This window comes from Protobothrops mucrosquamatus, unplaced genomic scaffold (assembly GCF_001527695.2).
Source record: "Protobothrops mucrosquamatus isolate PMUCROS unplaced genomic scaffold, P.Mucros_1.0 scaffold542, whole genome shotgun sequence".
Lineage (NCBI taxonomy): Eukaryota > Metazoa > Chordata > Lepidosauria > Squamata > Viperidae > Protobothrops > Protobothrops mucrosquamatus.
This window is the reverse complement of record NW_015386847.1, coordinates 372,694-397,693: the sequence shown is the minus strand read 5'-3', so window position 1 is coordinate 397,693 and position 25,000 is coordinate 372,694. Positions and strand designations below refer to the sequence as shown.

The 25,000-nt window shown below is 43.5% G+C and overlaps 1 protein-coding gene across 1 annotated transcript in view; it reads right to left on the bottom strand.

The window, feature by feature from the left end:
• Nucleotides 1–25,000, bottom strand: part of LOC107288358 (IgGFc-binding protein) — a 38,873-nt gene that overhangs the window by 7,364 nt on the left and 6,509 nt on the right. The window contains exons 4-16 of the mRNA XM_029284332.1: nucleotides 23,799–24,107; nucleotides 21,311–21,491; nucleotides 18,783–19,384; nucleotides 17,889–18,456; nucleotides 16,188–16,363; nucleotides 14,209–14,788; nucleotides 13,146–13,336; nucleotides 10,680–10,821; nucleotides 9,664–9,992; nucleotides 7,275–7,848; nucleotides 5,665–6,260; nucleotides 4,124–4,688; nucleotides 1,474–2,066 (exon numbers count right to left, since the gene is read on the bottom strand). Of these exons, the coding sequence (XP_029140165.1) occupies nucleotides 1,474–2,066; nucleotides 4,124–4,688; nucleotides 5,665–6,260; nucleotides 7,275–7,848; nucleotides 9,664–9,992; nucleotides 10,680–10,821; nucleotides 13,146–13,336; nucleotides 14,209–14,788; nucleotides 16,188–16,363; nucleotides 17,889–18,456; nucleotides 18,783–19,384; nucleotides 21,311–21,491; nucleotides 23,799–24,107 (5,406 nt within the window). The remainder of the gene's footprint in view (nucleotides 1–1,473; nucleotides 2,067–4,123; nucleotides 4,689–5,664; nucleotides 6,261–7,274; nucleotides 7,849–9,663; nucleotides 9,993–10,679; nucleotides 10,822–13,145; nucleotides 13,337–14,208; nucleotides 14,789–16,187; nucleotides 16,364–17,888; nucleotides 18,457–18,782; nucleotides 19,385–21,310; nucleotides 21,492–23,798; nucleotides 24,108–25,000) is intronic.

The window sequence follows — 25,000 nt, the reverse complement described above, 5'->3', positions numbered from 1 at the left end:
CTCTTGAACAGATAGACACAGCCCACCTTCACATGTTCCCAGGGGAAAGAAAAACACAATTAAACTAGCTCCAAAGAGCAAATGATGTTTTTTCCTTAGTGTCAGCCTCAGAAAAAATATCCTGATTTTTCCCCCTCAAAGTTCTAATTTTGTTCAAGAAAGGAGAATTGATTTTACATTTTTTTTCCCCAGAGCAGAAGATCATTTTATTGAAACTGTGATGGGTGGAGGATAGTATTCTCGCATTTAATTTACTATGAGATAGCCCTGACATATTTGTGAATCGTTGCCCTTCATTGTACAATCCTCTCTCCAGCATCTTGATATTTAAATTTCAAAGAAAGATATGATGGGAGGAGTCCTCCCATTTGAGTTTTTTTTTTTTTTTTTTTACTAGCAGTGCAATTTTCTTCACAAAGGGGGAAATCTCACCCTGGAGGAATTTAAAAAATCTGTCTCCCTTTATATTGCTGTCCTCAAGTTGCTTTGCAGAATTTAGAAAGGCCATTTGCGCTCAGCTCTGCCTTACACTCGTTCATACAACTTGAGTCGTTTCTGCACTATTCGTTTACAGCGTCTTCAGTGAAACACTCAGGCATCACTGAAGTGAGATAGAGCCTGTCCGCATTACTGTTATTTGGGCACAACTAAGGTTGGATGACTTTAGAAGATGCTATAAATCTCCAGCATGGAAATGACCTTGAAATCTCTGATTTTGAGAAGCACAACAGGCTTCCTAGCTGCATGAAACAGCAAGTAGATAGACAGAGAAATCGACAGAAGGGGGAGACAGACTCTACCAATCTGCAAGTCTTGAAATCTGATGAATGAGCTACTCAAACAGCTAAAATCAGAGTCCATTGATGATGAATAGCATGGGAACCCTCTCCTAGCAGTGGTGAAATTGAAACTGCTAGAACCACAAGGTGCTTGCTATCCATGCTAGATAAATACTGTACACCTTCAGAAGTTAGGAGGGGGCTCCAAATTTGAGAGAGCCTGAGAATCTTAGCAGTGGATGTTTCTTATGAGCTTTCTCACGCAACCTTCTTGGATTCCTTATTGATTCTTTAGACCAGAGAAAGAATTGGTGTTAGAAGCTGAGCATCATCCAAGGGAAAGAGGTTAGACATGCTGGATGCGTGCAACAGCATCTTTGCAGTTTAGCAATAGAAATAGCAAAAGCACTTAGACTTATATACCACTTCCCAATGCCTTACAGGCCTCTCTAAGCAGTTTACAGAGTCAACCTATTGCCCCCAACAATCTGGGTCCTCATTTTATCGACCTTGAGCCGGTGAGAATCAAACTTCTGGCTGTGGACAGAGTTAGTCTGCAATACTGCATACTAACTACTGTGCCACCATGGCTAGTTCGTTTGAAGAAGTAGGCAATGTGGTAGGAAACTACCAAAAGAGTTTATCTGGACATAAGCAGTAGGAAATGCCCTGCTGGACAGGAAAGTAGACCTACCTGAACTTGCCAGGTGATTCCTCTCACAAGTCTGATGACATAACCTCGAAGAGTGATGACAACCGTCTTTGGCATGACTTTGCCTTCCTGATTGCTCTCGTTCTCCACCACCACTGAGAAATGGACCAGCTCAGGATCCCTGTCACAGACTTCGACCAAAGTGTAAGAACAAGACCCCAGGAAGTTAAAGGTCTCTCCATCCAAAGTGAGGTAGTGGCTTCCACTGGTCACACTGCATTTGCCCCAGCCGCGAGGATGACAACCTGGCTTCCCGTTCTCAATCCTGCATTGCTGCTGAGCCCCACAGAAGATCTTCTGACATGCTACGGCACCGTTTTCTCCACAACGACATTTGTCTTCACAAGAGGCACTGGGGTAAAATTCATCACCCTTTTTATAATACCTGCCCTGGTACAGACAACCACATTCCCCTATTGGGACACACTCATCTCCACTCAGGACAAACCCAGCATTGCAGTAACAGCCTTCTTTGCAGGACGTCTCACATTCATCAGGGGCTGAGAGGCCATGACAGGTCACAGGACAGCCATCTCCACAGAGTTCATAGCGAGAATTGCGGGGGCAGGAAGGACCTGAAAAAAACAATTGAATATTGTGGGAATCATGTATGGCTTGTTTGACTATGCTTTATTGAATCATAGTCAACAAATCAACAAATTATTTGGGCTCATGCAACAAGCAGTTTTCCACAAACGCCTCGTAATATTGCATCCGGTTTGGAACATGACATTTTAGAAAGGATATTGTATAACTGATGTGTGCGTTCAGCGGAGAGCCATCAAGATTTAAAGGGTCTTAAAAGAAAGATGGCGAACAGTTGGAGGTGGTGAGTATTTTAGCTTGGAGAAGAAAAGACTGCAGTAAGAGATGGTAGAATCTGAACAATCTCTACAACTGGAGACAGAGTGAGTTGTTTCAAAAGACAGGAGAGAAACAATGGGTTTAAATTACAAGGAAGTAAATTCCAGTTGAACATCAGGAAACATCCCATACCAGTAAGAGCTCCTCAACCATGGAACAAACTATCTTGAAAGATGGCAGCCTGCCTTTTGCTGATAGTGCTTGCCTTGAGGCCAGGTGATAATCTCTTGGAATACTAGACTAGTAGATGCTGCATTGGGCAGGGGGTATGATTGGGGGGGGGCAGGAATCTGATTGCTAATGTACCTCCCAAACCTTTATTCCTGGCTCCAATAATACGATGTTAAACTAAGCCATAATTCATGATCATGTACTCACGTAAGGCAGGAAGCCCAAAGTGAGCCAACTCCATCACAACTTGGCGTGGTGTGTGAAACCAGCTTATAAATAGCAACTGAAACAAAATCAGAATCTCCCTTCACGTTATAGGGTCTGTGTTGACTTTGCAGGAAGGACTCCTGAGTTTGACAGCTTGTGGGATTTTTGCCAGACCCGTGCAAAGCATCTCACACTCCGCTTAAATTAAGCAGGGCTAAGTTGAACCATCGCTTCTCCCTCAAGTTGGCAGCTTCCTGAAAACTGCAGAGCTCAAGAGGGCACTTTGGCTGTTTGGTGGTAGGTGCTGAAGAGATTATATTCACCCTACCCATGTTTAGAAGTGAGAAGATCATGTTGCTTTGCAACACTGTTTTGTTTGATGCTTTGTTTGGGCCTCCACAAGAGGTTTCTGAGGGGAGGAATTGGGTGCTCCATTGGTGGAGGTTTTCAAGAAAAGATTGGACACCACTTGTTTGGGATGGTATAAGGACTCCTGCCTTGGGCAGGGGGTTGGACTAGAAGACCTCCAAGGTCCCTTCCAGCCCTATGGTTTTATGATTCTGTGACTCAAGAGCTGCAGGAGGCAAGTGTATTATTGTGATTTAAAGCCCCTGCCCTTTTGTGCCAAAGAAGCAGGGCTTCAATTGTGATGCCATGGCTCGAAGGTTTTGATCCCCTCCCATGCATGATCCTGCCTCCACCAAAGGAAGGTGTTCCTTCAAAGATCTACACAGTCCTACAAGTTTTTTTTCATCCAGCCAGAAGACAGTACAATCGTCCATATTTTTATTGTAATGATGGTGGTGATCATTGTTACTTCCTTATTTACGATCAGAAATAAAAAAGACTGTCCCAGGCAACCTAAACTACAGCTATTGTTACATGTATATTTATGCTTCACTTCTTTGTAATCGAAAGAACATTAAACAGAAGGATTTGTTGGGTTGATTCATTGTACATAGCTTTGGGATTACTTTCAATGAAAAGCAGCCCCAAAATGGTTAAATAAATAATGTTTTCTCTCTCTTTCTCTCTCACTCTCTTTCTCTCTCTCAAATAACATCTTCAAAGAGGGAAATTTCTTTACAAGTATCAGAGCCCTGGAGGAAAGGATTAACTCACCTTCCACCCAATGGTAAATTCCCCCTCCAGCTGATGTTATATTCATTTAAAAAAATATACAAAAATCGCATTTTAAACGTTTCAGATCTAGTTTGGTTTGGAGAAGGATTGTTTAGCTTCTTTCTTTGACCTTCCCTTGCAAACATCTCTCTTATACAACGTTTTTCAACCTTGGCAACTTTAAGACCTATGGACTCCAACTCCCAGAATTCAGAAGTCCACAGGTCTTAAAGTTGCCAAGGTAGAGAAATGTTGCTCTAATACTTACTGCAAAAGGAGGCCAACCGCCATTGGTCAATCTGGATGCCCAGTGCTTGGCACACTGTTGCATAGGCTTCAATGGCACCGCACAAGATGCTTTGGTGTCCTTTGTACAGACAGGCATCCAAGACACAAGAATCAAGGTAAGGAGCTGAGTCGATGGCTGTGTGGCAATGCCTGAATGGTCCATCTTTTCTGGAGAGGATCCCACAGTAGTGGTCCTTCCTGTAGATCTGTTTCTCGTTTTCACTGCAACCTGGGCAGTTGCTGGTACACCCATTCACACAACCAGGGATCTCTCCTTCTTTCCAGCTGTCAGCAAACTGTATAAAATTGGCTGCTGGGGACCCATTCTTCATGGTAAACTCTCTCCCAGGTTTTTGACTGCTGTTAATGCAGAGACCACAAATTGCATTGAGATAGTTGCCAGGAACTGTGATGTGGACTAGTCTATTCCAGCTGAAGATCACAGAAAGGCCAAACTCTGTCTTGATAAGAAGATGATTTCCACTAAGGTAGGCCTGGATCTTGTCTTCATAGTAGAAGGGCAAGTCCACTAATACTCCATCAACCTATAGAAAGAGAGAGAATATTGTCAAAATGGAAAACAAAGGGCACCATCCCAGAGGAAACATCTGCGATCATATTTAAGAGAGGCTCCAGCTCATAACATCCTTATAAAGAATAAGATGTGCCATTAAAACACTCACCGCAGTGCTTCTTTAGGAAAAGCTAACAGATAGTCCTCGACTTACTATCACAACTGAGACCACAATTTTTGTTATTAAGCAAGACAATAGTTAAGTGATGCTCAATTTTACAACCTTTTTTGACGGGTTGTTAAATGAATCACTGCAATGGTTAAGTGAATCATGTGGTCGTTAAGCGAATCCGGCTTCCACCACTGACTTTGCTTGTTGGAAGCCAGCTGAGAAGGTTACAAATGGTGATCATATGGCAATAGCACTCAGACTTATATACCGCTTCATAGTGTTTTGCAGCACTCTCTAAGCCAGGGGTCTTCAAACTTGGCCCTTTTATGACTTGTGGACTTCAACTCCCAGAATTCCTCAGCCAGCATGCCTGGCTGAGGAATTCTGGGAGTTGAAATCTACAAGTCATAAAAGGGCCAACTTTGAAGACCCCTGCTCTAAGCGGTTTACAGAGTCAGCCTATTGTCCCTAACAATCTGGGTCCTCATTTTACCAACCTCAGAAAAATGGAAGGCTGAGTCAACCTTGAGCTGGTCAGGATCGAACTACTGGCAGTGGGCAGAGTCAGCCTGTAATTCTGCATTCTAACTACTGCGCCACCAGAGCTCAGTGACTCTGGGATGCTGTAACTGCTGTAAATACGAGCTTGCTTGCAAGTGCCTGAATTTTGATCACTGACTGTCAGGCTGTTGCTACGGTCATACGTATGATAACTGTTCGTAAGTCCTTTTGTTTCCAGTGATGTTATAACTTTGAACAGTCACTAAATGAATGGTCATAAGTTTAGGATGACCTGTATTACAGGAGCAGGAGCAGAGTATGACCAGCCTCCTACCTGGATGGTGTCAGGATGCTCCTGGCTGATGGTAATGATCATATTATAGACTTCCAAGATCACAACAGAAGAAAATGGCAAGATCTTCCTGCCTTGGCTGTTCTGGATCTTGATGGTGAATGGGGTGAGAGCAGGATCCTTGGCACAGAAGCCAACCAGTTGGTAGAGGCAAGTGCCAGTAAAGTCATATTTCTGCCCATCAAAAGTGGCATAGTGATGATTCCCCATTATGGTGCATGTGGCAAAGCTGATAGCATGGCAATCTTGGATGCCGTTGACTATGCCGCATATTTCGCTAGCCTTGCAGCTGGCTGGCTCACACACTACGATGCCTATCTTGGGGTCACACCTGCAGAGAGAGGAGCAGTTCTCATCCCCCCAGAATTCCTGCTCCGGTTTGTAGTAGAGGCCATTGTAGGTACAGCCACAACTCCCCACAGGGACACATCTATCTACACTGAGCACGTAGCCTTCATTGCATTGGCAGGTTTCCACACAGGACATCTCACAAGATGTGGAAGCCAATCGCTCAGAGCAGGTGTTTGGGCAACCACTTCCACAGGACTCATAGTGGCTGTTCTCAGGACAGGGCAAAGCTGGAAAGAAGGAGCAGAGTAAGGACTTTTCAGTAAGTCAAACAGACAGAAAGACAATGTCGCCAGTGTGGGTTGCATAACAGGGCAGGCCTACCCAACAGCAGTAAACTCTACCAATCAGTTCATGTATTTACTATCCCTTCCCTTTCCCTTCCCTTTCCTTCCTTTCCTTTCCTTTTTTTATCCTGCCTTTATTATTTTTATAAATTTTAATAATTTATTTTCATAAATATCTCAAGATGACGAACACTTAATACTCCTTCCTCCTATTGTCCTCACAGCGAGCCAGTAGGTTGGGCCAAGAAACAGTGACCCAAAGTCATCTAGTCAACTTTCATGCCTAAGGCAGGACTAGAATTCACAGGCTCCTGGTGATTGGTCCAAACTCATTCAGCTACTTTCATGCCTAAGGCAGGACTAGAACTCACAGACTCCTGGTGATTGGCCCAAAGTCATCCAATCACTTTCAAGCCTATAATGGGACCAGGACTTACATCTCTTGTGTTGCTAGCCGGATTCCTTAACCACTAGACCAAATTGATTCTTATATTACATATTATCTCACATATTAGTATAACAGCATCGTTCACATCGAGGCCACCTGGACATTCTATCTATACTAGTTCAGAGAACAATGAACTTGCCTGTTTCCCCAGAGATCTGACTAAAGAAATCTTTTGCTTAACTAGTTCAATGATGAACTGGATTCTAGACAGAATCCTGCCAATTGCTGAGAATTCTATAACTGTCCTCTTCAATAACTTTTGCTAAAGGAAACCCAAGAAGACTCTTGCTTTCTGTTGAATGGGGTGGCATGAGTTTCACAATTAGCCCTGGTGTGCAAATCTGGGCTGCCCTATCTTTATGATACCACACTTGCACAAGTGTGTCAGCAATGAATTGGCTGCAAAGTGGTGTGTTCCCCATCCAATAAATAAGCCCATCCTTTCTAAAGAGGGAAAAAAATACGAGGGCTTGATTTTCCCTCATGCCACTCTACTGACTTGTACTCACCACAACCGCTTTGTGTTCTCCAGTCTGTAATGATCACACCTTCTGTGCGGCAGTTAGTTGCATAAGCCTCTAGAGCTTTGCACAGAATGCTCTTGGCACCCCCGTTGAGACAGACGTCATAAATGCAGCTGTCAAAAAAGTCATCAGGGTTTAACTTGGGGTGGCATTTCTGGAAGGGACCCTCCTCCAACTTGGTGATGAGCCCACAGAATTTGTCACTTCCAAAGAGTTGCTGCTTGCTCTCCTCACAAGTGGGGCAGTTGCCCTTGCAGTAATGCCAGCAGAACGGGTCGCGATCCTTCACTTGCCAACTAGCGGCCCACGCCACCGCTGAATTCACCTTGTCCCCTGCAGCTGTCATCATGTCATCCTTTGGGTTTTGGTTGAAATTCCCACAGAGGCCACAGAGGGAACCGTAGTAGCTGCTGGAGAGGGTGATGGATAAGAGGGACGCCCCGTCGAAAGATACTACCAGTCCAAAGTCGGTTTGCATGATGGCACTCACACCACTCCGGAAAAGATGGATTTTCCCATCCTCCAGGGTCACAGGCAGGTTTGTGATAACACCATTCAGCTGTGTTTTAAAACACACATATACACATACATAATGTAGTACACAGATGTAGGAGATGACCAGACTCAGCCCGAGGGAAGGGCTCATCAATCATGAGTCCCTTCATGCCCACAAGAGATCTAAGTCCAGCCCATCTTGAATTCCATTGACCTTGATCTACTGCTAATTTGCTGTCCCCATTAGTAGAGAGTATTAGCCTACAATCAACTTATCTTCATTTGAACTGCCTGGCCGCCTAAATTATTGTGGCTAACACAACTGAATACAGGTAGTCTTCAACTTACAACAGTTCGCTTAGTGAGCGTTCAAAGTTACAACTGTGACTGATGACCGTTTTTCACAGTTACGACCATCTCAGCATCCCCATGATCACGTGATCAATATCCAGCTACTTGGCAACAGTTTCATATTGATGGCTGTTGCTGCGCCCCAAGATTATGTTGATCTCCTTTTGTGACCTTCTGACAAGCAAAGTCAATGGGGAAACCAGATTCACTTAACAACCGGGTTATTAACTTATCAGCTGCAGGGATTCACTTAACAACTGTGGCAAGAGAGTTCATAAAATGGGGCAAAACTCACTTACCAAATGTCTCAGCAACAGAAATGTTGGGCTTAGTTGTGGTTGTACGTCGAGGACTACCTGTATAGGATGAATTTTCATGGTACCTTCTAAAAATCATGGAAACTGACCCAGAATGCAGTTTAGGTTGGCCAAGCCCTCTTCTGGCTTTGGTGTCCATCATGGAGAAGCTTCAAAGCCCCCACAAAGGCCTTGTCTAAGCAAAGAGTCCGGTGCTGCCTTTTTCCTTCAGTGAATTATGTTGTCTCTGCCGCATGCATTTGTCAAAGTGAATCTGGGTCACCTTGCACCGGCCTACTTTGCATTCAGAATGTGATGATCAAGTCACATTTTTGGACTGGCTTCGCATATCAGGTGCCAGAACCTGGCTAAGCTTAGCTGATCTCAAAAAAAGCTAAGCGGGGCTGGACATGGGCAGCATTGGGATGGGAGATGATCCTAAAATTCCAGGACCACAACAGCGCACAAAATTTCTGCAGTTAAGTGAAATATTTGTTCAGTGAGTTTTGCCCCATTTTGCAACTTTTCTTGCCACTACTGTTGAGTGAATCACTTCAGTTGATAAGTTGTGTAAGGCTGTTAAGTGACTCTGACTTCCCTCATTGACTTTGCTGGTCTGAAGTTTGCAAAAGGGGATCACGTGACCTAGGGACACAGCAACGGTCATTAAATATGAACCAGCTGCCAAGCGTCCGAATTTTGATCACATGATCATGGGAATGCTGCAAAGGTTGTAATTATTAAAAAACAGTCATAAGTCACATTTTTCAGTGCTTTGTAACTTTGAACGGTCATTGAACAAACTGTTGTAAGTTGAGGGCTCCCTGTGCAAGCTGGATGGAAGGTCAGAATAATATTTCAAGAGAAGATTGCAGATAGAATAGAATAGAATAGAATAGAATAGAATAGAATAGAATAGAATAGAATAGAATAGAATAGAATAGAATAGAATTCATAATGAATAGAATAGAATAGGAATAGAATCATTTGGAAGGGACCTTAGAGGTCTTCTAGTCCAACCCCCTGCTCAAGCAGGAAACCCTATACCATTTCAGACAAATGGCTGTCCAATCTCTTCTTAAAAACTTCCAGTGTTTCCATGCTTACCTTTGCTAAGGTAAGTGTCTTCATCATCACTCAGAGGTTGCCTATCCCAAAGGTTCCTTCAGACTATGTCCTGATGCTACCTCAATTTCACTGCAAAAAAAATAAAATAAAAAAACCAAACTCACCCAGATTTTGCCCGAGTGCCTCCGGCGGATGGAGATGTTGTATCCGTAGACATAGATATTGGTCAGCCGCACAAAAGAGACATCCTGCCTGCCCCGATTTTCATTCTTCTGATCCACCACAAATGGGACCAGCCTGGTGTCATTGCCACAATACTTGGCCAGGGTGTAAGTGCAAGTCCCTTGGAAGTCCACCTTCAACCCATCGAAAGTGTGATAGTGTGGTTCTCCCCAGGCAAAGCAGGTCTCATTGTAAGTCGGGACACACGAGACTTTGCCATTCTTTACCTTACATGTTTCTTTGGTCCGACACTGTAAGGTTTTGCACGGATCTAACAGAAGAAAAGACACAAAATCAGACATAGTACAGGTCGTCCTCGGCTTACAATTCATTTAGTGACCATTTAAAGTTACAATGATATTGAAAAAAGTAGTAGTGGGTCAGTACGTTCTTGGGAACTAACCATTGTGTCATCTGTCCCTCTGTGTTAAACAGTAAAAGAAACGTCTCTGACATTTTTTCCTCCAAGAGTATAACTTTAACTGAAAAGCCACATGGGTACAGAAATAGAAAAGCCAGTTCTGACAATTTTGCGTGCAAAACAGCATAGTATTTTATTTTCCTTTTCCCCCCAGGACCTTCCATTGTCCATTGTCCACCAATCAGTTGCACTTGCTTGAGTTTTGGGAATAGCCTGTCTGCTTCGGAGGTTCCCAGCTGATGACTTTGGAGTCTGGGTCTGTCTCACGCTTCCAGGCAGCACACTTGCATTCCATAGTTCCCTCCCAAACTTCCCTTGCATTCCCCCCTCCTGTTACTGTTGTCTGGTTGCAGCAGGGCTGCGTAGCAAGTCAACCATGACACATTGTTTTGGCATATTGTGGGACACAGGTCACCCTGCTAAGCCAACACTCGCTTTATTTAGTTGGACACAATATTATATGACGTGAACACGTTGTGTTTTGATGATTTGGGATTAGCAGCTAGCATGTGCAAACGTAGCTCTTGACTCTGTTACCTTTATTGATGCAGCTCACAATTCCATCCTGGACCCTGCAGTCTTCCTCAGAAGAACAGTGGTAAGATTTGCACACGAGGCCCTTCCCAGGGATGCACTGGCAGATTTGCTGGCATTCGTTAAGCAGGACCATCTCGTTGGGCTGAGAAGGCATGGAACAAAGGGAGCATTCAGCAGGCTTAGCCTCCAGTGAGGTTTTTTTAAGCTCCCATCATGGAACAGAAGGTGATTGTGTAACACAATTCTCTATTCTGTCTATGACAGTGATGGCAAGCCTTTTAGAGACCGAGGGCCCAAAAAACCAGCTCCTCCCCATCCTGCCTGCTCCGCCCCTCTGCGCCCCTCCCACCCTCGCTCCACACACCCCTGCCCTGCCCACCCGCAAGGCCACTCACCGCCTCCACGGCCCACTGCAGATTGCCCAGGCAGCCCAGCAGCACCATGGTGGCTATGCCCTCCACCCATGCCCCACAGCATCAATTGCGCGCGACAGGGCGCAAGGGTGGAGTCTTGTCCCCGCTGCCAGGCTGCCATGTCCTTGGCTGCACTGCTCTGCGCGGGCCGCACCCAGGGGCAACTCTCCTCTAGGGGGGCTGCTGGTAAGGAGTGGGTCACAAGGGGAGGCGGGGCTGGGGTGATGGTGCGCAAGCCCATAGAGAGGGCTCTGAGTGCCGCCTCTGGCACATGTGCCATAATTCGCCACCACTGGTCTATGATATTGAATATCCTCATTGTTCCAGGAGGCGGAAAAACTCAAGAATCTGGGCTCAGCGACATAGAAATACATTCAAAATAAGAAAGCCTCCTATGCTATGATAGCAAATTAAGAGTTGGCCTTCTTAGGAGTAGCTCTCCGGTGTAAGATGTTCTCAAAGAGGTCCATCTGATACCTCCTCTATTATTCTTTAGGTCTTATAGCTCTTCTACAATCATCCAAGCTTTTGAACTTCCTGCCACCCTTTTGCTATACAGGTAGTCCTCCTTTAGCAACATACCTGTGACTGTTTGTGGTTATGACAGTGATGAAAAAATAATTTTGCAACCGATCTTTGAATTTATGACCTTTGCAGGTCTATAAAGCAAAGGAAAACTGAAGTAAAATCATCAGTGCAGCTGCTTCACTTAACGACAGAGTTGCTGGTCCCAATCGTGGTTGATAAATGAGGACTATTTGGATAAGTCAAGCTATTCTCCAAAGCCCCTGAAGGCAGGACAAGGAGCAACGGGTGGAAACTAATCAAAGAGAGAACCTAGAACTAAGGAGAAACTTCCTGACAGTTAGAACAATTAACCAGTGGAACAACCTGCCTCCAGAAGTGGTGAATGCTCCAACACTGGAAGTTTTTAAGAAGAGACTGGACAGCCATTTGTCCGAAAGGGTGAAAGGGTTTTCTGCCTGAGCAAGGGGTTGGACTAGATGACCTCCGAGGTCCCTTCCAACTTATTGTTGTTGTTGTTGTTGGATTTAAATAGATTTATCTCTGGGATATTTACTTTCTGTAACTTCCATTTGCTGTTTTTTCTATTTTTCAGCTACATTCCCCCCTCCCCCTTTTCTTCCCCCCTTTTTCTTTCTTATTTATTTTTCAGGCAGATTTCAAACTTATATTTTGTTAATTCTGTTTGTATATTTCTATTTCAAGTAAAGATATTTGACGTAAGGAAGAAAACGCTTTGCCCAGGGTTGAATCCTGGGCTTGGTTGGCTCATTACACGTAGTCCTTGAGTTACGATTGGTCACTTAGCAACTGCTTGAAACCACAAGGGACTTCTCCAGAGCTACTTACAACTTGGATTCGAAGTTCCAAAGGTTGCCCCCTGCATGGTCACATGACCACATTTTGGGCGTTTGGCAACCAGTGCGCATTTTGGGCTGTTTGCAGCAGCATCCCACAATCATGTGAGCATGATTGATGACTTTTTTTGTGTGGAAACTTTTAACTTTGCTGACAATGGATGGACATAATGACTGCTGCATTTGCTTAAAGACTGTGATGATTCATGTAAAGATTGCTGTAAAAAAGGTCGTACAATTGTTCACGGTCATGTTGTGACCTGTTTAATGACTATAATTCCACGCTCAATTATGATTGTACGTTGGGGGATACTTGTAGAAGAAAAGAAGGAAGGAGCCTCTGAAGCAAGACTTGACCAACAACTTCACCAGGACAGGCAGCAATGAGGCTGGGTGGACCAAAGCTGATTTTTCAAAAGGCAACTGGACTTTGTTTTTCTTGAAGAGGTATCACTTCTCATCCAAGAAGCTTCTTCAGTTCTGATTGAACTGAAGTCAGAACTGAAGAAGCTTCTTGGAGGAGAAGTGAAATATCTTCAAGAAAAACAAAGTCCAGTTGTCTTTTGAAAAAGCAGCTTTGGGACAACCATGGACCTGGATGACGGAGCATCTCCAAAGATGTGAGGCTGCGTGGAGCAAAGATCTCACTCAAGCGAAGACTGGAGCCTTACCCTATAATAACTTCCATTTCCAAAGCATCCACAGCTCTCCACCGAGACGCAGTTGAGCCCGTCAAAGACGTATCCAAGATCACACTGGCACCCTTCAGCACAGGTTTCAGGACATATTCGGAGCCCAGAGCAATCAGCAGTACAAAAATCAGCACATTCCTCATAGTGACTGTGGGGAGGGCAATGTAAAGCTAAAAGAAAGAGATGGGGTGGGGAGACATGGGAGAGAAATGATTCATATCAACTGCTTCATAGCATATTTCAGCCTGTGCATTGTGTCTCCTGGAGGGGGCATGTGAAACGGATGCACTAAGCAACTGAGGCTGTAAAAAGGTTTTTCTCTGAAGGGGACAGATAGCTGAACTGGGAAAAGTGGTGTCCCTTTTTTATCTGAGCTCAGGGTTCTTTGGTGGCTTAGCCTCAAAATGGATGATTCTATGGGTCAGTGTGTAAGATATGTGGACTTCAACTCCCAGAATTCCCCAGCCAGCATTCTCTATTAGGTTTATATTTTAAAAGAAAAGAAAGCATGTTCACAAGATTGGAACACTGCTTCCAGTTCTGGATGCCACGATTCATATAAGATGCTGAGACCCAGGAAAGAGTACAGAGAAGAGCAACCAAGATGATAAAGGGTCTGGAGGCTACACCGTATGATGAACAGCTAAGAGAACTCAGCAGTCTGACCTAAAGAAGATAAGGATTAGGAGTGACATGACAGCTGTCTATCAGTACTTGAGGGGCTGTCACAGGGAGGAGGGGATGACCTATTCTGTAAAGCACCAGAGGGCAGGACAAGAAGCAGTGGGTGGAAGTTCATTAAAAAGAGATCTATTCTGGAACTTAGGAGAAATTTCCTGACCTAAGGACAATTAATCAATGTAACAGCTTGCTTTACAGAATTGTGGGTGCTCCATCACTTCAAGAAAAGGTTGAATAGCCATTTGTCTGGGAGAGAATAAGGTCTACTGCCTTGAGCAAGGGGGTGGACTAGAAGACCTCCAAAGTCCTTTCCAATGCTTTTATTCCATGACTCTAAGGACTGGAATTCAATATTACTCACGGCAGAAAGATGGACTTCTCCATGGCTGGATAAGGACCTTGGCTTCTTGACAGGCGGACACGTAGCTCTGAATGCTTTGGCACAAGGCCTGGCTGTCTCCGTTGCTTTGGCACAAATCATAAATGCAGTCGTTGAAAAACACACTGGGGTCCACCTTGCTGTGGCAGCCATGAAGGGGACCATCTGAGGCAGTGAGGATCCCACAGTAGTTGCGCTGTTTGAAAATCTTCTTCTTTTCTTCATCACACGTTGGGCAGTTGCTCCCGGAGCATCCGTCTGAACAAGGTCCTCCCGCCCCAAGGACTGAAACCTTCCAGGAAGCACCAAACTCAGCCACATCAGTAGTTTTCTTCCCATTGGGAAGTATGAACTCATCATCCTTCATCCCATTGTAGTTGCCACACAGACCTTGCACCTGCTTCTGATAGCTGCTTGAGACAGTAATTCTCACATGGTAAACCAGATCATAGCTCACAACAAGGCCAAAGCTGGTTTTTATCAGGACCTTAGTGCCATGTTGAAAGGCTTTGAGACGTCCTTCAGAAAATTCAATGGGGAGGGACCGGAATACCCCATTCACCTGGAAGAGAGGGTAAACAAGGAGTTGGTAGAGCAGTCGCCATCTTGGTCTCAGGGATTTGAGCTGTCTATACAGCAGAACATTAAAACTTCCAGTTCTTCCCATCATTCTTGGCATGTGGGAATCAATACACATTGACCTTTTTAACAAAAGGTCACCACAGTTTATCTGTGCTCCATTCCACACATTTGGAAAGTTATTTCAAAACAGACCCTCAGATCCAGTGACACCTGTTCACAAAGCAGGGCAGATTCAATATATGCCTTATTTAATTAGAAAAATACTGAGCCTGATAATCCTCAGTCCCTCTTAATCCAAATAAATTACATTTTTGATTTCCTGGATTAAAAACAAATAGAAGAGACGCAGAAATCAACCTCCAGTCAAAATGCAACCAAAGAGCCTCTCCACCCATCCCTTGAGAAGGTCCCTTGTGTTTCATGTTGAAATTCTCCTTCCTTTTCTATTTTTCTCCTTTTAAAACCATTCACTGTTTTTAGAAGATTTCATTCAAAACCATTCGCTACCTTTAGAAAGTATCAAAGGAACCTTCTTGGAAGGTTTGGGGCTTCATGAAACTCCTCTCTGGGGAAAAAGAGACCTGCATTGTCCCTCCCTGAAAAAGTCACGCCTGTGCAGTAGTAGTTTTTTTTTTTACAAAGCCTCCATAGTATCTTCTTCTTCTCATGTACAGCAAATCCTGAACAGAATTCTTTTCAACCTTGGCAACTTTAAGATGTGCGGACTTCAAGTCCCAGAATTCCCTAGTCAGCTATGTTGGCTGGGGAATTCTGGGACATGAAGTCCACTCTTCTTTAAGTTGTCAAGGTTGAGAAGCACTTTTATTTTATTATATTATATTATTTACTTTTTTACTTTACTTTACTTTACTTTACTTTACTTTACTTTACTTTACTTTACTTTACTTTACTTTACTTTACTTTATTATTATTTTATTTTATTATTTTATTTTGTATTAAATCTATGTGCCGCCCATCTCCCTGACAAGGCAGCTCTGGGCGGCATATACATTTATAGCCTAACTACTGTACTGCAAACATTCCATGGCTGTAGGGCTATGGAGAAGAGATATTATTTGGTAGAACAATTCACAAATGCAAAGGAAGGCAAACTGCATGGGAAATTGTTAGAACGAACAAATTAGGGCCAGAAAGACCTGAGTCCAAAGCAATCCAATCCAAAAGTTTATTAGATAATTTTCAGCTTTCCCCAGCCACTATGTTTTTGATCAATGCATTCTGTAGCATCGTTGTGAAAGTAAATTAGAGAGATTGTAGAAGATCTATGGATGCAGCTGTAAAGTTTTTTTTTTTCCGGATTAAGAGGACAATGTGTTATATAAATAGAGTCATTAGATAATGCTAGAGTAAACACTGACCTGGACCTGTCCCTTTTTCTTATGGATCAGAGTCAGTTTGAAGCCGTAGACTTCCACAGATACTTGCTTAATGACTGAGACTTTTCCATTCCCCCAAGGCTCATTTTCTGCTGTGACAATAAAGGGAGTCAGATCACTTTCAATAGTAGTCTTTGCCAGGATGTAAGAGCAGGTGCCTTGGAAATCAAAGGGGACTCCATCAAAAGTGAGATAATGAGGATCTCCAGAACCTGAGCAAGTGGCTGAACTCCTTGGGTGGCATTTTTGGATTCCATCCACCTTCTTGCATTCTTCTTTGGGCCCACAGGAGAATTTGTGACAGGTGACAGCTCCACCAACTTGGCACATACATTCCATATTGCAGTTAGTGGTTGGGTAGAAGGTCTGTCTACTCATATAATACTGGTCCTGATAGGTGCAGCCACACTGATGCAGAGGGACACAACGGTCGCCACTGAGCACAAAGCCTTCATCACAGACACAACCTTCTGTGCAGGAAGTGGAGCAGGGCAGAGAGGAATAGAGACTATCACATGTCTGTGGGCAGCTTCTGGAACAGAGTTCATAATGGCTGTTTTGTGGACACACAAGTTCTGAAATGGGAAAATAAGAAAAGATATTGACCATCTTTTATAAGTTTGGTTCAGGTGTTTCCTTTGTTGTTTTTTTACCAATCCAAGTAGCCTTCCAGATGTGTTCTGAAGTCTGCAAGGAAGAGGGAAAGTGGATCTAGATCAGTGTTTCCCAACCTATAAGCATTGAGGTGTGTATTCCCAGAGTTCTCATCAATAGCTATTCTATTTGGAAAATTTTGGGATCTAAAGTCTACACATCTGGAAATTGGCAAGTCTGGAGATGCTGAAATGGTGCATTCATTATAACCCCAACATTTCAAATATTAAATAGTGGGAAACCAATGAGTTAAAGTATCATGGAGAAAATCTATTTATGTGGTTGCTAAGAGTTGACCATAATTTGATGCTGCTTAACTAATTAATGAGTTGAAAATTCTCAGCAGAGTTTCTCCTGAGAAAAAATTGAGATTTTTGTTTAATCCCCTGTCCCTCTATATAGTTGTGACATACATGGAGGGGGACGGCTGTATTTCTCCCACCATGTCCGAGAATTGCTTTAATAGCCTACCAAAAGTAATCCCAAGGCAATGTCTTCTCCCACTACAGAATTTCATTGAAGTGACCTACCAATCAGCTAAATCCAGTTTCTCCCGTCCCAAACCAATAAATTCTATATACTTCTGATTGATCAACTTGAAATCAGTGGCCACCTTGGCCCAAGCTCAGGATTCAGATTCTGAATCCAAATCTAAATTGGTTGTTCCAGTTGAACCTGTAGAAAGTCAGTCTCAAGAGACACCAAGCTAAGAGTCACAAGAAACTGATCGAAACTGCTGGAGCAATCAAATGAGGAAGATGTAAGGCAAGGGTCTTCAAACTTGGCCCTTTTATGACTTGTGGACTTCAACTCCCAGAATTCCTCAGCCAGAGTGCCTGGCTGAGGAATTCTGGGCGCTGAAGTCCACAAGTCATAAAAGGGCCAAGTTTGAAGACCTCTGATGTAAGGTCTCCCAATCCCTGCACCTAGTGAGTGGAGAGGAAAACGGAGCAAAGGTATTCTGTGAGGCTACTTGCCAAGCAAAGGAATAAATCTCTTGATGAGTGACCCCCATGGAATCTTACTTACTCCAGACTATAAGGATCCTCCAGGTATAAATGGTCACTTTCACAGCTTGGCAGGCAGATGCATAAGCAGCAATGATGTAGACCAGTACAGATGTTTGACTGTTGGATGTGCAGTAGTCATACACACAGTCAAGGAAAAACATCTCTGGATTGATTTTGCCATGGCATTCCCTAAATGGGCCTTGCTTGTCCACCAGGAGTCCACATTCGGTGCTAATGCTTCGTTGCTGCTGGGCCACTCTCTGTAAGTCTGGACATACTTTTGTGCTGACTTCTCCACAGCCAGGGAACTTGGCCACCTTCCAGAGTTGGCTAAAAACTGTCAGTTTGGTGACTTGCCCATCACTAATCAATGTTGTGTCATCTTGTTTATCTCCATTGAAGTTGCCACAGAGTCCACTCAGGGCACCTTGGTAAGTGGTTGGCAAAGTGACTGTGAGATGACTGTGCCAGCTGAAGGTGACCATGAGGCCAAAATCTGCCTGGAACACAGTGTCCCAACCCTTTTGGTAGATGATAATGTGATCTGGGCCCACCTTGTAGGGCAGATTGGTGAGCTGGCCATTAATCTGGAAGCAGAGACATAGGAGAAGGAACAATGAAGAACGACCTGCCAGAAATTTGGCTCTAAGTCAATCACAGCTGTTGAAATGGACAAGTTTTTTTTTCTTTCAGGTGCTTAACAAATAAGTGTCTAAATTTGTTTTTAAAAGCTGACTTAAATGAAAAACCCCTTTTTAAAAATTTGAGCAGTCCATCTATGTACTTATTTCCTATATCTTTATGTATTTCTTTTTCCTTTTTCCTTTTATATTTTTCTTAGTTTATAATTTTTTCAACTGTCATCTTTAATAAAATTATTATATAAAAAAGAAAGCCCTAAGATTCAACTCACCATAACTCTGCCCAGATATGCCCAGCTGAAAGTTATCTCCAGGTTGTAAATTTCAATCTTGACCACCCTTTTAGGGGTCCCAGACCAGCCCCCGTGATGTGAGTTCTGGACCAAAATGTTGAAATCCACCAAACCTGGCTTCTTCTGACTCAGCTTGGCAAATGTGTAGAGACAGGTGCCCTGGAAGTTAAAACTGTGGCCATCGAAGCCATGATAATGGGAGTGGCCGATGGCAGAACAGGTCCCATACCTCACCGGATAGCAGTCCTGGATGCCGTTCTTCACCTGACATTGCTTTTCCTGGCTACACTTGGTGGGCTGGCATGTCACCCCCTTGGTCTGTGGGTCGCAGGTGCAGCGTTTTGTGCATGTGGTGTCTCCCCAGAACTCCTCATTGGGAGCCAAGAGGCGACCCTCAAAGAAGCAGCCACAGTCAGCTCGTGGGATGCACCTCCCAGCTTCCATCACAAAGTCATCCTCACACTGGCAGGATTCCACACATTGTGAAGAAGAACAGGTGGATGGAAGAGCTTCATTACTGCAAGTGGCAGGACAGTCCGGCCCACAGATATTATAGATGCTGTTCTCGGGGCAGGATAAAGCTATGGAAAAGGAGGAGAGGAAAAATTGTAAAAATCATTTTTTTATACGTTACTTCTTTGACAGGTTTCAATTTTTTGGAATACCCACATGCCAAAAAACTTCAGTTTAACCAAATTATCTAGGACAGGGGTCTCCAACCCCCAGGCCGTGGCCCATTACCAGGCTGCAGTATGTTTGGAACTGGGCCGCAGGAGTGGAGGATGAGCATGCACACAGCTCCACTTGCGTGAGCAGCAAGACAGTACATGCACACCCACTGCTCATGCATAATCATTCCTTCTCCCTCCCCCTTGCCCATACACAAAGCTAGAAGGGTTGAGGATCACTACTCTAGGACACAGATTCCTAACTTTTCTGAGCTGTAAGCAGACTTAGAATTTTGACAGTGTGCGCCCGTTGTGTGCTTTCATAAACTAACTGTCATGGGAGGGAGTCTACCCATCCCCCAGATCAAATCTTCTTAGCTAGGTAATAATTTCTATGACTCTTGTTTCCCATGAGCTTTACTGAAAAATCAAAGGGTGAGTTAAAAAAAAAGTGTGGCTGTATGCTAAAGAATTCACACACTACACTAGATAACTGCTGAGGTTTCAGCATGACAATGATGGATGTGTGCTGAGTTCAAAAGATAAAAATTAAGCAAAAGGGCAATCTCTCTCTCTTTTTTTTCCTTAACTCTCCAAGGTATGAGAGTCATTGACCATGAATGTTCCATTATTTCTCATTTCTGATACCTACTAATAAATTTGCCTCGAGTGAATTTGGGTAGCCTTTTCAAAAAGCTATGGAAATGAATGGGCTAGTATGGGGAGAAATTAATTGAAGTTGGCCTGCAGTTAGCCACAAGAGGGCGAAAGGCTGGGCTTCTTAAGCCACTGTTAAGATGTTTTATTATTATATTTATTTCACTGTAGGACAAAGTTTCAAGTCAGTTTTTCTCAACCAGGGCTTCTTTCAGATATTCTGGACTACTGCCAGGCACAAAGAATCAGGACCACATGACAAGTTCCAGTTAAGTTGATTTATTGCTCATATCTCTATTCAAGAGTCTAGTCAACTAACAGATCAGCACTAAATTGGTGCTAAATAAGGCTTAATGGAATTTATGAGGGGTTGGAAATAGATCGCTTGTGGGAATGTAATGACTCCAGGCTGATTCTTCTCTTGACTCCGACCCAGATTCTTCTAGGCCTTTTACGATAACTACAATTCCCATCTAGAGTAAGATGATCTAGATCAGGGGTCTTCAAACTTGGCCCTTTTATGACTGGTGGACTTCAACTCCCAGAATTCCTCAGCCAGGCATACTGGCTGAGGAATTCTGGGAGTTGGTCCACCAGTCATAAAAGGGCCAAGTTTGAAAACCCCTGATCTAGAGTAAGATTCAACAATATGGCAACTTTATGAGATGTGAATTTCAACTTCCAGAATTCCTGAGCCAGCCGTGTTCTGGGAGTTGAAGTCCACAGGTCATAAAGTTCCCATAGTTGCCCAGCCCTGATCTAGAGAAAAGCTACCATAAGCAAGGAGTTTCTACTCACGGCACCCAACGAGGTTCCTCCAGTCTAACACAACTCCACCTTCTTGTTGGCAGGCGTCCACATAGCTCTTCAGTGCTTGGCACAAAGCCTCTCTGTGACCTTCATAGACAAAGAGGTCATAGGCACAATTTTCCACAAAGATGTCAGGCTCAACCAAAGAATGGCACTTGCTGAACGGGCCACCTTTTTTACTGATCCAGCCACAAGACGTTCTGTATTTAATGAGTTTTTCCCTGGTGACCTTCTTACATTCTCCGTGGCACTCACTCCAGCACAATGGGTCTCCATCCTCCACTTTCCAACTCTGCCCAAATTCCCCAGGACCTGGAGCCAAGGACCCACTGGAGGTCCTGAAGTCATCATCAGGTTTTCCATTATAATTACCACACAGGCCACAAACATTCTCAAAGAAACTGCTGGAAACCTTCACTGCAAAGTTGCTGTTCCAGTCATAGGTCACCTTCAGTGAAAAGTCCGCCTCAAGTACGGCAGAGGTCCCGCTTTGGAAGAGCCATAATTTATCTTTGATCAGGGAGACAGGCAATCGGAAGCGCTGATTATTCACCTGGTGCAATAAATGTGTTAAAAATACATCACAATATAATTTGAATATGGATGCAACTCAATAAATATGGATGCAACTCAAAGGTTGAACCACTGTTGAAAGGCAGAACCATCCACAACTAGAACACCAATCACTTATGCAATATGCATAAGAAATTCCTTCCTTCCTTCCTTCCTTCCTTCCTTCCTTCCTTCCTTCCTTCCTTCCTTCCTTCCTTCCTTCCTTCCTTCCTTCCTTCCTACCTACCTACCTACCTACCTACCTACTCAAAGCAGCAAACACACATAATATTCCTTCCTTCTCCTATTTTCCCCACAACAACCCTGTGAGGTGAGTTAGGCTGAGAGAGAGAGAGAGTGACTGGCCCAAAGTCAGCCAGCCAGCTTTCATGCCTAAGGCAGGATTAGAACTCACAGTCTGTTGGTGATTGGCCCAAAGCCACCCAGCCAACTTTTATGCCTAAAACAGGACTTGAACTATTCAAGAAAGAGAAGCTTGTTCAATTCACACAGGATTTTACTATCTCAGAATGCAGATGGGAAGAAGTGCAAATCTGATCTCTTTAGATTTTTCTTTTTTAAAGGCTCCAATTCTTACTCATAGAAAACTAGCACCTCAGGGATAAATGTTCTAATCTAGCCTTCATTTAGAGCAGTTAGTTTTCTACGTGCACATACTTTTTGAAAAAGTGATGCTTTCAGTCATGTCATTTCATTGCTCCCGGCAGAATTTCATACGGAAAGGAAATTACAGGAAAAAATATAGCTCTTTAATGCTGTATCGTATTATCTCTCCTTCTGTGAACCACATAGATGCTTCTTCTTCTAACTAGAAATTGTAAGAATTATACTTGGGTTCTTTGGCAAGGAATCGTATGCTCTACTTGTGATATTTCATCCCTATCACTATTATAGTAGTAAAAACATTCATTATAACAACCGTATTACAAATTGAATGATCACATTACTTTGGGTGAAAATATTGACCAAGAGTGAGTAACATTTGAAATATTATGAACAGTATTTACCTAGTCAACCAGTTTTCATGTGTTGGGGGAGAATGGGATCACATGTCTACATTGTCTATGGCATTGTATTATAATCAACTTTAGTTTAGGATTTAAAATATTTGCTGAAAACAAACAAAAAAAAATCTTGATGGGAGTGCCAAAATCAAGAAAGGGTTGAGTCCTAGAAAACACTATTTCTTGAAAAATTGGATTGGACTTTTTTGTGAATTCAAGTCTTCTGTAAATATGTTGAATATTCAAAGTTAAAGGTAGTAGAAAACCAGTAGTCCTTGACTTATGACCATGATTGAACCCAACATTTCTGTTGCTAAGTGAGACAGTAGTTAAATTAATTCTGCCCCATTTTACTACCTTTCTTAGCACAGTTGTTAAGTGAATTGCTGCAGAGGTTAAATTAGTAACATGGTTGTTAAGTGAATCTGGCTTCCCCATTGACTTTGCTTGTCAGAAAGTCGCAAAAGGTGATCACATGACCTTGGAACACTGAAACCGTCATCGGTACATGCCAGTTGTCAAGTGTCTGAATTTTGATCACATGACCATGGAGATGCGGCAACAGTTTTAAGTGTGAAAAAGGTCATAAGTCATTTTTTAGCACTGTTGTAACTTTGAACTGTCACTAAATGAACTATTGTACGTCGAGGACTACCTGTAAAAATAAGATCTGCTTCTCCAAAGAGGGTGAGTTTTTTTAATTCAAAATGCACATTGGCTCCTTGCATACCTTGTGAGAACCAAGAGGTAAATTTAAACAACTTGTAGGACAGAGAGGGGATGTGCTATTTAATCACAGGCAGAGTATAACCCAAATTACAGTTTACCAACACATATAATAGCAGCTCAAGACATTTCCCATTTTTGCTGCCCGACTAACTCTCCATACCAACCTGGATATCTGCCCTTTGTGTGAACTTCAGTTTCTAGGAATCCTCAGCTAACCTGAACATTGTTGAGAATTTTGAGACATGGTCCACATGTCTGGAAGGTGGGCCTTAGGTCTGTGTTTCTCAACCTTGGCAACGAATTCTGGGAGTTGAAGTCTCTACATCTTAAAGTTCTCCAGGTTGAGAAACACTGCATTAGGTCAGGGGTCCCCAATCTTGGCCACAAGTCATAAGGTGGCCAAGGTTGGGGACCTCTGCATTAGGTTGTAAAAAGGAGCTGTCCCCAACTGAAAGCTGGGTATGGTGCATTTGCCTTGATAACACAGAAGGTCTTACAGTATGATCTGGACACTTGCATATATATTGAAGCGGAAGAAATATAGTTGTTCTTACCCTCACAAACCCATGTTCCTTCCTGGCTATCGCTATGTCATATCCGTAGACCTGGATCATCACCAGTCCAACGTAGGACACACTCTTCACGCCCCGATTCTCATTTTTGATGGTGACATGGAAGACCGGGAGAGTTGTGTCTGGTCCACAGGTCTTGGCTACGGTATAGGTGCAGGTGCCCATGAAGTCATATTTCCGCATGTCAAACGTCTGGTAATGGGGGTCACCCCGAGCCCAGCAAGTGGCAAAAGATTGAGGCACACACACCTTCCGGCCATTTTGTATTTTGCTGGTTTCCTTCTTCCGGCACTGTACAGGAGGACTTGTGGGAACAGGCAGAGCTTCTGGGTAACAAAAGGCAGCATGTTATTTACCAGCATAGGTCCAGGCTACCTGGTGAACTGTTTTGTCCCACTAAGACAGGAGTAGGCAACCTTGGCTCTTTTATGACTCATGGACTTCAACTCCCAGAAGCATGGCTGGCTCAGGAATTCTGGGAGTTGGTCCACGAGTCATAAAAGAGCCAAGGTTGCCTACCCCTGCATTAAGACCAGCCCATCCTACTCAGGCTGGCAGAGAAGGCCTACTGCAGATCCCGTTGGTCAAAGAACTCTAATTGTTGGGATCCAGAGGAAGAGATCCTTCTCTGCTGCAGCACCCACCCTTTGGAACATCCTGCCCTCCAGGATAAGATCTGCCCCCCAACCACTTGTCATTCCATAGGAGCCTAAAGACCAAGCTCTGCAGCTTGGCCTGAGAACCCAATGGAGGAGTTCAACTCTGGACGTGGCTGCTAGATTGATAGTAGATACCACCTCCCCCCACCCTCTTTCTCTGCTCCCCACTCGTCCATCTTTATTTTTTATAATCATATTGATTTTTTTTCTTTGTTTTCTTTTTCCTTGGTTATTTTGTTGTTCTGTTGTTATTTTGCTTTGTTTAAACTTCCTTTTAATTTCTTCATTTTTTTAATGGTTGTGAGCCACCTAGAGTAGGTGGCAAATAAATTCTTCTTCTTCTTCTTCTTCTTCTTCTTCTTCTTCTTCTTCTTCTTCTTCTTCTTCTTCTTCTTCTTCTTCTTCTTCTTCTTCTTCTTCTTCTTCTTCTTCTTCTTCTTCTTCTTCTTCTTCTTCTTCTTCTTCTTCTTCTTCTTCTTCTTCTTCTTCTTCTTCTTCTTCTTCTTCTTCTTCTTCTTCTTCTTC